The 13,474-nt window shown below is 39.4% G+C and overlaps 1 protein-coding gene across 1 annotated transcript; it reads left to right on the forward strand.

Moving 5' to 3' along the window:
• The first annotated feature begins 2,315 nt into the window (after positions 1-2,315).
• LOC133807336 (multiple C2 domain and transmembrane region protein 16) lies at positions 2,316-5,983 on the forward strand. Its single transcript, XM_062245595.1, has one exon. The coding sequence runs from the start codon at positions 2,795-2,797 to the stop codon at positions 5,885-5,887; it is 3,093 nt and encodes a 1,030-aa protein (XP_062101579.1). The 5' UTR covers positions 2,316-2,794; the 3' UTR covers positions 5,888-5,983.
• Positions 5,984-13,474: the final 7,491 nt, after the last annotated feature.

A 13,474-nucleotide genomic window follows, 5' to 3' on the forward strand; every position in this document is an offset into this window, starting at 1 on the left:
CTCAATGAAAGCACCAAAATGTTGACTAGCGATTTGGTCAACAACATAGAGTCACTAAAAATGATAAGAATTAATAATATGAATGCAATAACTAAAATGACACAAAGATTTTATAGTGGTTCGACCCCTGAGATTGGTAATAACCTATGTTCACTTAGTGATTTAATTGATGTAAACTTTGAAACCTGCAATCAATGAACTAGGGTTCGCTAAGTTTCACAATCTCCAAAGTAGAATACAAAAGTCGTGTATAAAAACACTTGTTCTCTTTGAATACAGATTATAGGCTCCAGGATGTACATATGGGCCTATGGGCCATGTTCAAGTTTTGTTACAAACATATTTGAATAATAACAGAAATAATGATATTTACATATAAAGAGAGTCAAATATCTTAGAAATATCCGACTTAGAACTGTATTTGAACTCTAGCTTCGTTCCCACGAGCAGATCTGGTTGCATATGTCAGCACTTCTTCTTCCTTACTGTTCAACATATTCCTTGCGCCCATCGAGCAACTTAATTTTCCTTTTACTACCTGATCGTTGGTTGACCAGTTCTCTAGCAATAATAAGTCATGTGCTATCCATATGCGCCTCGACTATGCCACGTCATCATGAAAATATTTTGGGTAAACACAATCAAAGTCAGGCACTCGACGACTTTGACTAGCGCATGTGCTGCCATCCGACAGCTTCTAGTGGAAAAATTTGGTCGACGAGCTCGTCGATGGATGAACTTCCATAGTTGTCAGTGTGTGCATTGTTTCAATGAGTGGTGGTCCGCATTTGGGTTCAACAGCAAATGATGTGGCGAAAAAGTGAAAAAAAAAATGACATTTTGGGTGTAAAAACTTAAAAAGTCGATACAGAAAAGTTAGATATTTTTATAAATAAAGCTTAGGCTGATATTTTTGTAAATAAATTAAGCTTTACAAGCCTAGATGCAATCCTATGAATTAATCCATGTTTGAATTGGGTCATATACGACTGTGGATCATGTTTGCATTCGGTCATGTCCATATTGGGCCTTGTTTTGAACTTGTGTGTTTTCTTACGTGTAATTTTTACGTCACAATTGTTATGTGTCAACAAGATCATTTTAGAGTAATCAGTAAATTAACAATTATTTAGTGGAAATTAGACCACGTACCCATTTTAAATGATCAATTTTAATTTTTACCCACTCTTTTTAACTCTTATTTTAGTACCCAATTTTTCAATTATTGTACCCATTATACCCCTTTAATTACATGTATTTTTTTGTCTCCTTAAACACACTACAATTAGAATGCATTTCCAATTTAACTATAATATGACATATATAATACACATTACAACAACACTTAGAACAATGTGCTCAAATAAGGGTAATTTGGGAAGTCTCATGATAATAATGAGTAAAATTCAACTAAATATATTTAGTGTCTAATTTTAGTTAACTACTCCTAAAAGTGGGTAGTTCTCAACTTTTCCCAATTATTTACTAATTTTGTATGAGTTATAAATAGTTTCAGAGAGCTACCAAATTAGTATCAAATAATTATCAATTTTGCAACTAAGAATTATGAATAGTTCTAAAGAGTTGCCTAACTAGTAATTGACATTTCAATAACTATGAGTTACAAATAATTACGACGAGTTAATTTATTAGTCACTAACAATTTAATAACTAGTTAAAATAGCTCTACAAAATTACCAATCTATGTGAGACCTAATTAAATTAACAATTACCAATTACAAAATTAACAATTTAATAACTAGTTAAAATAGTTGGTAACTTATGTGAGACCTATTTTTGAAAATACCAACTCTTTGAATAAGTTTTAAAAAATAACATAAAGTTTTGCTAGCTCTAAAATACCATTGCGTTTTATTGTGGCGGTGTAAATTAGTAAATTTGGCCTACTTCCATAAATTAAAACAGAAAAAGATTAATACCTACTTTGGTAAACTTGTCTATATTTTTATAGTTAAGTTTTCACTATTTCATGGGAAAGGGCTTTAGAGCAATAATAATGTTTGCCAGCCATATTGTATAGCCCAGCCACCTAGCATGCATGAAGAGCTATTCCATGCGGTTTGAAAAAAATGCAAATGAAATTATGAAACCAGATTTATAGAAATGCGTGAAAAGGGGTTCATGACTAGATACCTTGTGTTATCTTTGTCAAACTTGCAGTGTTTGAAAGCATTATATTTGCGTCAATAAATCAAAGGTCGGTGACTTAAAAGTGATTACTCTTTGGGAAAAGCTTAACCCATATCTCTCCTTTTTTATTTCTTAGAAGAACCTTACCCATCTCTTCGGTGGCCTTCACCTCACCGATAGATCTAATTAGGTGACTATAAAATAAAGAAAAAAAAAAAAAAGCAAAGGCGCACTGTGAGAATCTTGTTCAGTGTGTGAAAGAAAAAGTAATATCCAAAGTAGCTATCACACCATAAAGAAAAATGTATTAAAATGAAAAAGAAACGAAGGGAATGGTTTGTCTTGTAATGAACTATAATATGTGCTCTAAAAGCTTCTTGCTTATCAAGTTAAGCACCCTCTGCTGCTATGTACCTTTCCTTTTACATCCTTTTCTTCTTTACCTTACCATACACAACTAAGACTTCCACTAATCTCACTCTCTTTCTTTCATTTCCTTTTTCTCCCTTATTAACTTTCCCATACCCCAAACTGATCTCAGGAAGAAAGAAAACCAAGTAAATGACATTATTAAGAAAACAAACCAATAACCCTCTTACGAGCTTATTATTGTTATCTCTCAGATTACAGTAATATTCCATTAATGGCGACCGTACAGAAACTCATAGTCGAAGTCGTGGACGCTCGTAACCTCTTGCCGAAAGACGGGCACGGCACGTCGAGTCCGTACGTAACGGTTGATTATTACGGTCAGCGAAAGCGAACCCAGACTATCATCCGGGACCTGAACCCGACGTGGAATGAAGTGCTGGAGTTCAATGCAGGGAAACCCTCGGAAGTGTTCGAGGACATTTTGGAGCTCAATGTGTTCCATGACAAATCTCATGGGCCAACGACGAGGACCAACTTCCTGGGCAGGCTTCGCCTCAATACGGCTCAGTTCGTTAAGAAAGGAGAAGAGGCTCTGATATATTTTACTCTTGAAAAGAAACACTTGTTCAGTTGGGTTCAAGGTGATATTGGCTTGAAGGTCTATTACGCCGATCAGGTCATCCAGCCGCCGCAACCGCCAACGGAGGAGGAAAAGAGGCCTGAGCCGACGCCGACGCCGACTCCAGAGCCAACCCCGGAGCCACCAGCTTCCGAGTCAAACACAGCAGAAAATAATGCTACTGAGGCTGAAAAGTTTGATCAGCCTCCGGCTGAACAACAGGCACCACCTTCTGAGCCGTCGTCGGAAAGTGACAAGCCTGTTGAGCAGGCCGAGGAAATTGCTCCACCACAAGAAATTCCTTCGGAACATACTCCCCCTCCGCCTTCGCCTCCACCTCCGCCTTCCCCTCCCAAAACCATGCAACGTGAAGCTGAACTAGATAGAATGGCGTCATCTGTTTCAAGGCCGTTGTCTGAAGTTAGGATGGCTGGAGCCCACGGTCCCAGGCCGATCAAGAGACCCTTCCCTTCTTTAGAATCATTTACGTCTGATGTGTCTGATATGGTCACTTCAATTGAACGATCTTCATTCGATCTAGTGGAGAAGATGCACTACATCTTCGTACGGATCGTGAAAGCCAGATCACTCCCCACGAATGGTAATCCGATTGTGGAAATATCGGTATCCAACTACCATGTCAGATCAAAACCAGCAAGGAAAACGGTCTTCTTCGATTGGGACCAAACCTTCGCCTTTTCCCGCGACTCACCGGAATCTTCCTCAATTCTAGAGGTCTCTGTGTGGGACCTACCCAGCTCGAATCCCGCATCCGACGTTGCAAGCAAAAACTTCTTGGGTGGCATTTGTTTCGACGCGACAGAGATTCCATTGCGGGACCCACCGGACAGCCCATTGGCCCCACAGTGGTATCGATTGGAAGGGGGTGGAGCTCACTGCGGAGACCTTATGCTCGCAACATGGGTAGGCACCCAGGCTGACGAATCGTTTCCCGACGCTTGGAAAACGGACACTGCCGGAAACCCACACGCTCGAGCCAAAATCTACCAATCCCCCAAACTCTGGTATCTTCGTATCACAGTCCTTGAAGCCCAAGACGTTCTCCCCATGACGAAGTTGTTTAAGGAGTCTAGCTTCCAAGTCAAAGTTCAGCTGGGTTTCCAAATTCAAAAGACCAAGGCCTCTCTCACGCGCAATAGCACTCCCTCGTGGAATGAAGATCTTGTTTTCGTCGCGGCCGAGCCTTTCTCCGAACATATTGTCATCACTCTGGAGATACGACAACAGAAGGGCCAAGCAACATTGGGAACATCAATAATTCCTCTCACCGTTGTCGAGAGGAGAGTCGATGACAGAATAGTAGCATCACGATGGCTCAGCCTTGAAAATATTCAGGATGAGAAAAGAAGAGCTTACAGCGGACGGGTTCACCTCCGTCTCTGTTTCGATGGTGGATATCACGTGATGGACGAGGCCGCACACATGTGCAGCGACTACCGCCCAACAGCCAGGCAGCTCTGGAAGCCCCCGGTTGGCACTTTGGAACTCGGTATCGTCCGGGCCAAGAACCTTGTTCCGGTAAAGAGCTTCGACGGCAAGGGGTGTACGGACGCGTACTGTGTGGCCAAGTACGGTTCGAAGTGGGTGCGCACGCGTACGATTTCGGACAGTTTGGACCCCAAGTGGAACGAGCAGTACACCTTCAAGGTGTTTGATCCTTGTACCGTTTTGACGATCGGGGTGTTTGATAGCTGGGAAACTTCTGCAATAGACGGTTCTGAAGACGCCCCGCGACTCGATTACCGAATTGGAAAGGTTCGGGTGCGTATATCTACGTTGGCTACCGGCAAAGTGTACAAAAATACGTATCCTTTGTTGGTATTGTCTCCAGGTGGTATGAAGAAAATGGGTGAGGTGGATATCGCTATACGATTTGTGAAGGTGAGTCCTACCTTAGATTTGCTCCACGTGTATTCTCAACCTTTATTGCCGTTGATGCACCATATCAAATCTCTTGGGTTAGTTCAACAAGATGTGTTGAGAAGCAGCACTGTGAAAATCGTTGCCGCACACTTGTCGCGATCAGAGCCACCACTTCGTCGTGAAGTCGTGCTTTATATGCTTGATGCTGACTCGAACGTGTTCAGTATGAGAAAAGTTCGAGTAAATTACTTAAGAATTATTAACGTGATCGCTAACGTGATCGACGTTGTCCATTGGGTTGACAAAACACGAACGTGGAAAAATCCAACGGCTACAGTACTTGTGCATGCATTACTCATAATGTTGGTGTGGTTTCCTGATCTAATCGTCCCCACTCTTGCTTTTTATGTCTTTGCGATTGGTGCTTGGAATTATAGGTTACGATCTCGATACCCACTTCCTCATTTTGATCCTAAACTTTCATTGGTAGAGACTGTCGACTGTGATGAGCTAGATGAGGAGTTCGACACATTACCAAGTTGTAGACAACCAGAAGCGATTCGGGCTAGGTATGATAAACTTCGAATATTAGGGGCAAAAGTGCAAAATGGTTTAGGAGATTTGGCCACGCAAGGCGAGCGTTTGCAAGCATTGGTTACGTGGCGCGATCCAAGGGCCACCGGAATTTTTGTAGGATTGTGTTTTGTGGTTGCAATGATGTTGTACTTGATCCCATCAAAAATGGTGGCGATGACTTTTGGATTCTATTATTTTCGTCATCCGATCTTTCGTGATAGGAAGCCATCTCCAGCTTTGAATTTCTTCAAAAGGCTTCCTTCATTGGCTGATCGTATCATGTAAGTTAGAAAGAATGTCTTTCAAAAAGGAAAAGAAAGGCTAGCAAATATGTAACTTTGTTGGTTCAAGTGCTCCTTAGAAAGTGGGGACTTCTATTTTTTTGTTTTATCCTAATTTATTTGTACTTTGTTAATCAGAATTTAAATGACATTAAAAAGGCAATATATAACCTACATAATGTTATATCAATACGCTTTTCTAATACAGTAAACAAGTAGTAGTTAATAAGTATATTGTGACTACATAGTAATAATATAAATAGTAGTAACTCTATTATCACTATACAAATTTTATATTTATAAATCTCTAATTAAATAATGTTATTTTGAAATTGTCTTTGTCCATCCGTTTTTCGAAACCGGATTCACAATTGAAGCATCCATCAAAGCTAGGTGAAATCTCATCCACTACAAGAAAAATATTTTTCAGGAGCAACTCTATACGTATTAGGGGCGATATGTCATTGCTAATATGTTGCCCTTACTACGTTGACGCGAATAGTCATTATTAGGGTGACAGACGATGTCGTCTCTGATACTTAACGAATTGCGGCAAATTATGATTGGCGATATATTGTTATTTTTTGTATCGACGAATTTGAAAGTGTCACTCCTGACACTCTTATAGTCACCAGTAATAGTTGAAGTCACCCCTAATGGTAATTTTTAATTTTTTTATTAATAATAAAAATTAAATTATTATATTGAATATTCAAATGAATTAATTAAGATAACAAATATTTATATTTTTAATATAATGTAGCAATTAATTAACAATAACATAATCTACTCTCCTAAATCAGTTTCGTCCTCCATATCGTCTTGCTGCTGTGGCTGTGGGGGCTTCGGTGGCATTGGCTATGGATATTGTGGAGGAAATGTTGACGATCTTGCTCCGTACACGTAGGGATATGGTGGAAGTTGCAACGACGGTGCTCCAAACATATAAGGATAAGGTGACGGTGTAATCCCCCAAAATCCCTAATAAGATTGACGACCTTGATTAAGAGGCCGGGAGGGCCATAATTGATTTATTATGCCATTAAATGATTATATGTATGTTTATGTGAATTATATTATGATATGATGATAAATGCATGCATATGGGTCCATTTTTAATTATAAGGGAATTTTGGTAATTTGGCCCGTTGAGGGCGTGATTATGTATTTTCATGCATGTGGGTGAATTATAAATAATACCACATTATATGTGGATTTGTTCGAGTCATTTTGCATGAGACGATCATGGAATGCAAGTTTTCGGTCTGGTCATAACGGGATTAGTTTCGAGGCTCGGGGTGAATCTCAAGGTGATTTGGTGATTAGAACTTTGACGGGAATTAAAGGGTAATGTGATATGGTTTATTAACATTTGAGAATATTGGAAGTATCGGGAATTGAAGGATGTTAATTATAATTAACGAGATAGGTAGGAAAGGACGGTTTTGCCCTTGGTGGCTGTTTAGAGTTTTAGTTAAGCTTGGGGCATTTTGGTCTTTTGACCCTAAAGGATTTATATTAGCCATTAAGGCTGTAGAGGCTTATAAAAAACAGGGCACAATTTCCTTTTCTCTCGTATATCATTTCTCTCCCTTTTCTCTTTGGATTTTTGAGCTTCTTTTGAGGAACCAAGTCTTGCTAATCTAGGGTTGTGTTCTACCATAGAAGAGGGTGTGTTGTTGAGATTGAGGTGAGTTTTTAACCATAAAATCTCTTTTTCTTGCTCTGTTTTCAATTGAAGTTTCAGTTTGGTTTTTGAGTTGGAAAGCTGGGAATTTGATGGAAGTTTTGGCTATGGTTACTTGGGTTGAAATGCCTATGATATGTGTAGATGATATTTGGGTTCATTTGGGGGGTTTAAATGGTGTTAGGGAGCTTGATTTTCAGGTTGAAAATGGTGGAGTCAAAGGGAAAAGTTTTAGGGGCATTTTCTGTTTGGGGGTAGTGCTACAACACTACTCAGGTGGAGTTTTGCTAACTTGAGTGCTAGGGCGCTAGTGGGGTAGCGCTGGGGTGCTACCTTGTTCCATCAGGTTCCCGTTTTGGGAATTTTTAAGGGTTTTTGGCTCAGGGTTTCAATTGTTAAGGCCCGAGATCGAATCTACTCACCGTTTGGGTACAATTCGGGGTCCCGGGAGTGAGGTTTAGGTCAAGACCCTATTATTGTTGATTTCATTAATTAGAGGTTGTATTTGGTTATGACTAGGTGACCGCTAAGGGATTAAATAATCAATCATTCTCAAGGGTCGTTCAATTGTCATTTCTCGCTCGAACCAGAGGTAAGAAAACTGCACCCGGTATGTGATGCACGAGAAACATGTGGTTAGGGCATGCCATAAATGTTGAATATGAGATTGTTCAGAGCTTGAGTCTCTGTGTTTGTGCATGACTTTAATTATGCTAGCAATTGTTAAGTAAGCATGCTGAGTGCAGTACTTTTGGATGTTTGACATATGATATATGCATGGTAGCATTGCTTACTTGTGCGTGGCACTGACTTACTAGTCAGAATCGACAATGGTGTCACACCCGTCTGTGAAGTTGTGACTTACTAGTCAAGCTCAACAACGATACTGAGCACTGGTCGTGTGTTACTGACCTAAGAATCAGGAGCGTCATGAACGCAGAGCCGATAAAAGATTAGATCTAATTGACATCTGCATTGAATGACACATTATGAGCATTAATTCCAGACTGACCCGAAGCTCGATGAAAACTAAAAGCGCTTGCCTAGTTCTATGACTAGTTACTTAGAGCCAGGGCCAGAAGGTCCAGGTGACTCTATCGTCACATGGCTAGGGGAACGGAACCCACAGTTGCGACTCTATGGTCACGCCCTTGGTTTACATTGGTGACTTGCCTATCAGTCACTTATCCTGTTTAAGCTAGTGACTTGATCACTTATTTGTTAAGGGAACAGAACCCACCTTGGTGACTTTTACAATTGTCACTCTTCTATTTAGGGCTAAAAGTCCTGGATGATCATTATGATCATTGTTTGATATTATATTCTTGCTATATTGAGTTTTCTTGCTGGGCTTCGGCTCACGGGTGCTATGTGGTGCAGGTAAAGGCAAAAGAAAGTTGGACCATCCTTGAGTTGGAGAGCTTAGGTGACGATGTGTACATTTGAGGCTGCTCGACCGCCACGACCGAGTGTTGAAAGAGGAACTAGGGTTGAACCCTGTTTTGCCGCTTAGATCGGCTTGTTGTAAATATTTTCTTGTAGTTAACCTTTAAATTATATTTTTGGGATCCCAATGTATACAGTAAACATTTTAGTTAAACGTTATATCTTAACCTACATTTTTAACCCTAAATCGCTAATCATACTTAGTTACACAATTATGGCCAAATGACTCGATTAGCGAGTTTAGCACTGTTTAAAATGCACACCGTAACGGTCCTTGGAGTTTAGGGCGTTACAGACGGTGTATCTGCATTCCTCTCGACAACATTTTCATACATAGTTTGCATCTCAACGTTCGGTGAACGACATGCTTCAAGTGGAAGATATTGAGACAAGAACTAGACTTGAGCAGTTAAATTCTTCACTATATTGACCAAATTATGGTACTCATCAAACAATTATTGAGGAGGTGCCTGAGACTGGGTGTATTGAGAGCGCTGAGTAGATGATGACCCTAACCCCTTCAATGTGCGACCTAGTCCTCACTCATGGCCATGACTTTAATCCGAGTACTTTTTGTAGCACCTCTATCTGATCAAATGTTGTTGAACCATCATCATTAGAACGAGAATCGAATATTTGCTCACTTTGTCTTTCAAAATTAGCCTTCAGTTTTGCTTGCTTTAAGAAAACGTTAAAGACAACAAAAAAACATAATTATATGAATATGGGAATACAATTAACTAAACTTAGGTAATCTCATTTAGTGTCGTCGTTGAAAAAATTACTTTTTTCTTTCATCCAGTGATATTCCTTCCATGTCTCAATAAGCCCTGGGTTCACTTGAAAAATATAAACAAAATCTTAGAGAACTTATAATTTAATAGAAAATAATTGTGTTGACATTTTCACTTATTCTTTCATGACGGATGACTGCCAATGATTTTGTTAAGATTAGTTAAATATAAAGGTTAAGTAATGTTATACAAGGTGGTGTAAAACACTTAATGATTTTCACTTAAGTTGAAGTGAAAATATGAAATTTTGTTGTAGACATTTGTTGACGCGATTTTTCGCCAATAGTGGATTAAGAAATCTGATAATAGAGATATTAGGCTTTGCTAAACCGTAATTGAACAAATGAAAAATATCACAAACACTCACAATTTTACGTGGTTTAGTGGTTAAAATCCACCTAGTCCACGAGACAATCTTATTGATCTATTTAGGACTCTAGAAGAAATTGTTGATGACAATTTCAGCAGAGTTTCAGTATATAGAGAGTCAGTCCCTTTTTCTGTCCATTCCCCTCGTATTTATAGAGGATTGTCATGGAAAACTTTGGGTAACTGCGTACATAAACATGGTAAATAATAAATTTGGGTAACTTCCCGTTTACATAAGGATATGATTGCCTATAGAATTTACATCTGTTATCTCAGGTAATAAATGTATAATACAATCTGAGCATTAATGAGCGTATAAGGAATCTCCAAGCCTTTTGGGATCCTTCCCTATGTGTCATGATCACACTTCTACGAGTTGAACACTTACTTCGAACTAGATGTCGAAGAACTAACCTATCCTGACACAGGCCAAGTTCAAAGTTTCTAGAAGGCGATCTAGGCATCACGCATCTCGAACTAGGTTGTTGGCGCAAGAGGCGATCTAGAGACTATCTGGTTGTCGTAAGCTGTCAAGTTTGACTCGAGCTGCTCACTGCAGAGTTAGCTATATGAAATAATCTGTATGCTTTCTTCATGTGCTTGTTTACTAGTTGTACCCTATGCTGAGCAATTCAACTCATATTTATTTTGGGGCTACAACATTTGCCCCTAAGCTCATACTCGTGCACGACGTCACTTCTGACAAGCACAGTTGGGACTTTTAGGCTTCTATTATGTGAAATCGTGCCTACCCACTCACTCGAGTGTGAGACATGTGTCCGTCTATAATAGGTGCTTGTTCGGGTTTCGAGTACTATGACAATTGTCTCGTCAACTTTTTGCCGTCGTATGGTTTATTTCACCTAGGCCCTTGGATCTTGAACTAATCTAATCGTGTGGCTTATAAATAAGAGAACTAGACCTGAACCTTACCACCTTTCCATTAAAAAAATTTCCTTTTTCTTCTCAAAATACCTTCAAAGCCTTCTGCATTCTCTCATTTCCCATAAGCTTTCAGGCTATTTCCTTTGGTGTTGTCATCAATTCCTCAACCAAAAAACCAAACTGTAAGTATCTTTATATTCAGTTTAAATTTCATCTCCTCATTTTTCAATAATTTTATGAAATTTTCTAGCACACTTTCTTACTTCGTTTATGTTTGAGTTTAGTATGAGTTTTTGTTAGGCCAAAAACAATAGGACTAGGTCTGATTAGAAATAGTGTACAAAAAGAAACGGGTGATTTCCTGGGTTTTGAAAGAGGATCGTCTGAGTGTGTGTAAAAATTTGAGGTTTTTTAGGTTCAGTTCTGGGTAGCTTAAGGGTTACGGTTTCTCAAGTGGTTTTGTATTAAACTGCTTTTCAAAAAGGTATTGGGCTTGACACGCGGATCCCGAAGTATCAAGGGTTTCCCAAGTTTACAACGCGTGGTTACTGACCGCGCGTGCATACACGCATTGGTGCTAGGGGAAATATTAGCTCGTATACATCTTAGGTTGAATAGATCGAGTTCAAACCCTTGGGTTTCCATACCTTTATCATTGTAGCAAGGTTTTATCTTAGGTCACCTCTAACAGGCTGCTTTGTCGCCAAGCGAGCTAAATCATGGCCCACCAGAAGAAGTCAGTCGTGAGCTCTTCTTCTCAAAGTAAGAGTAAGGGTAAGCAGATTGCATTTGGACCCCAACGCCTATTCCCCATTTCGGCATAGTAGTGGATAAGGAGATCGTAGTTGACCCCAACACCTTCTTTGAGGCCGAGCACATTGAATCCTGGATAAAAACTCAGGGCAAGGTGAATAAAATTTTGCTAAGTCACAGGATTGAGTTGGGTTAAGGGTCTTATTGCCCGCCCTCCACTGGAGGGAGAGTAGAGCTGCTCTCCGCTTCAGGATAACTTCGGGGCCTGGAGTGATGAGCACCTGAAGGCAGGTGCCTTTCTCCCCTTAGACCAGTACTTCGTGGATTTTTTGAACTACGTCGAACTGGCACCATTCCAACTCTCCCCAAATTCGTACCGACTTTTGGCGGGGCTAAACTATCTATTTTTGAAGCACGAGTGGGAGGTTCCCACCCCCCGCCAAAATCATGTACTTATTTTTCCTCAAATCCAATCCAGAATCAAAAGGACAGGTGATGGCTTCTACTATCTCACCAGATTCCCCAGTACGGCATCCATCATTGACCTCCTCAGCCACTCGAATGACTACAAGGATCAATTCTTCATGTCAAACAGGTTCAAGAACTGCACCCATCGATACTTCAATCGTCATGTAGTGTCTCAGAATTTTACTTAGCTAGTAGTAGTAGTAGTAGTAGTAGTAGTAGTAGTAGTAGTAGTAGTAGTAGTAGTAGTAGTAGTAGTAGTAGTAGTAGTAGTAGTAGTACTACTACTACTACTACTACTACTACTACTACTGCTGCTAGTTTTCGTGGATATTGGTTCAAGCCGGGATTTAGTTGGAAACTCGTAGAAATAGTTATGAAGTTTATAAGTTTAACCTATAGTTTAGAAATATTAATTTTAACATAATGTTTAATTAATATAGCTGGTTCTAGAAATATTATTTATTGTAACCTAAGGTTTAGATAGAAAAATTAAGAGCGTGACACTTGTCACAAGCATGTTTATTAAAGATTTAAGCATTTTGGATGAATAATTTAATAAAAGATAGATCTAGTAGCTCTAGAACCTTCCATCAGCTGTTAGGATCACGTTTTACTCAGTCAAAGTTGTTTTAACAAACTTCAAATATGCTGAAAGTGTGCAAAAACGTGTTTAAAATATCAGCGTATGTTGATCTATCGTAGCTATAGGGGCCGATATGTCGCCTACGGAAGATACGGAAAACACGTCGATTTCGCATGAACGAAACCATGGAAGCTTGGGGCATAGGTAGGGCCTAGGGTAGGCGATATATCGGCTCCTGGAGCCATTTTTGAAACTTTGTGGATTTAAATTAGAAACAGCCCTCAACCACTTAGACTTGCTCTTGAACGTTTTTGACCGAGTTCTCGGCATCTATTGAACCAAAAATTCAAATATATTCAATTTATATTTATTTATTTATTCATTTTAAAAGGGGTTAGTTTCACTCCTTGAACTCTATAAATAGGACCTAGTACTCAGTCATTTCATTCATCATTCAAGCATTCTTCAGAGGCTCCAAGCTGCTAAGTTTATTCTAGAGAGAAAACACTAGGGTTTGAGATTTAAAAGCTTTTCAATCTAAGCTTTATAAATACTTGGAAAGTAAGATAGAGTGACATTTCGGTATCGAGGTGTAGATTGAAGTTC

Source organism: Humulus lupulus, chromosome X, assembly GCF_963169125.1.
Source record: "Humulus lupulus chromosome X, drHumLupu1.1, whole genome shotgun sequence".
NCBI classification, from domain to species: domain Eukaryota; kingdom Viridiplantae; phylum Streptophyta; class Magnoliopsida; order Rosales; family Cannabaceae; genus Humulus; species Humulus lupulus.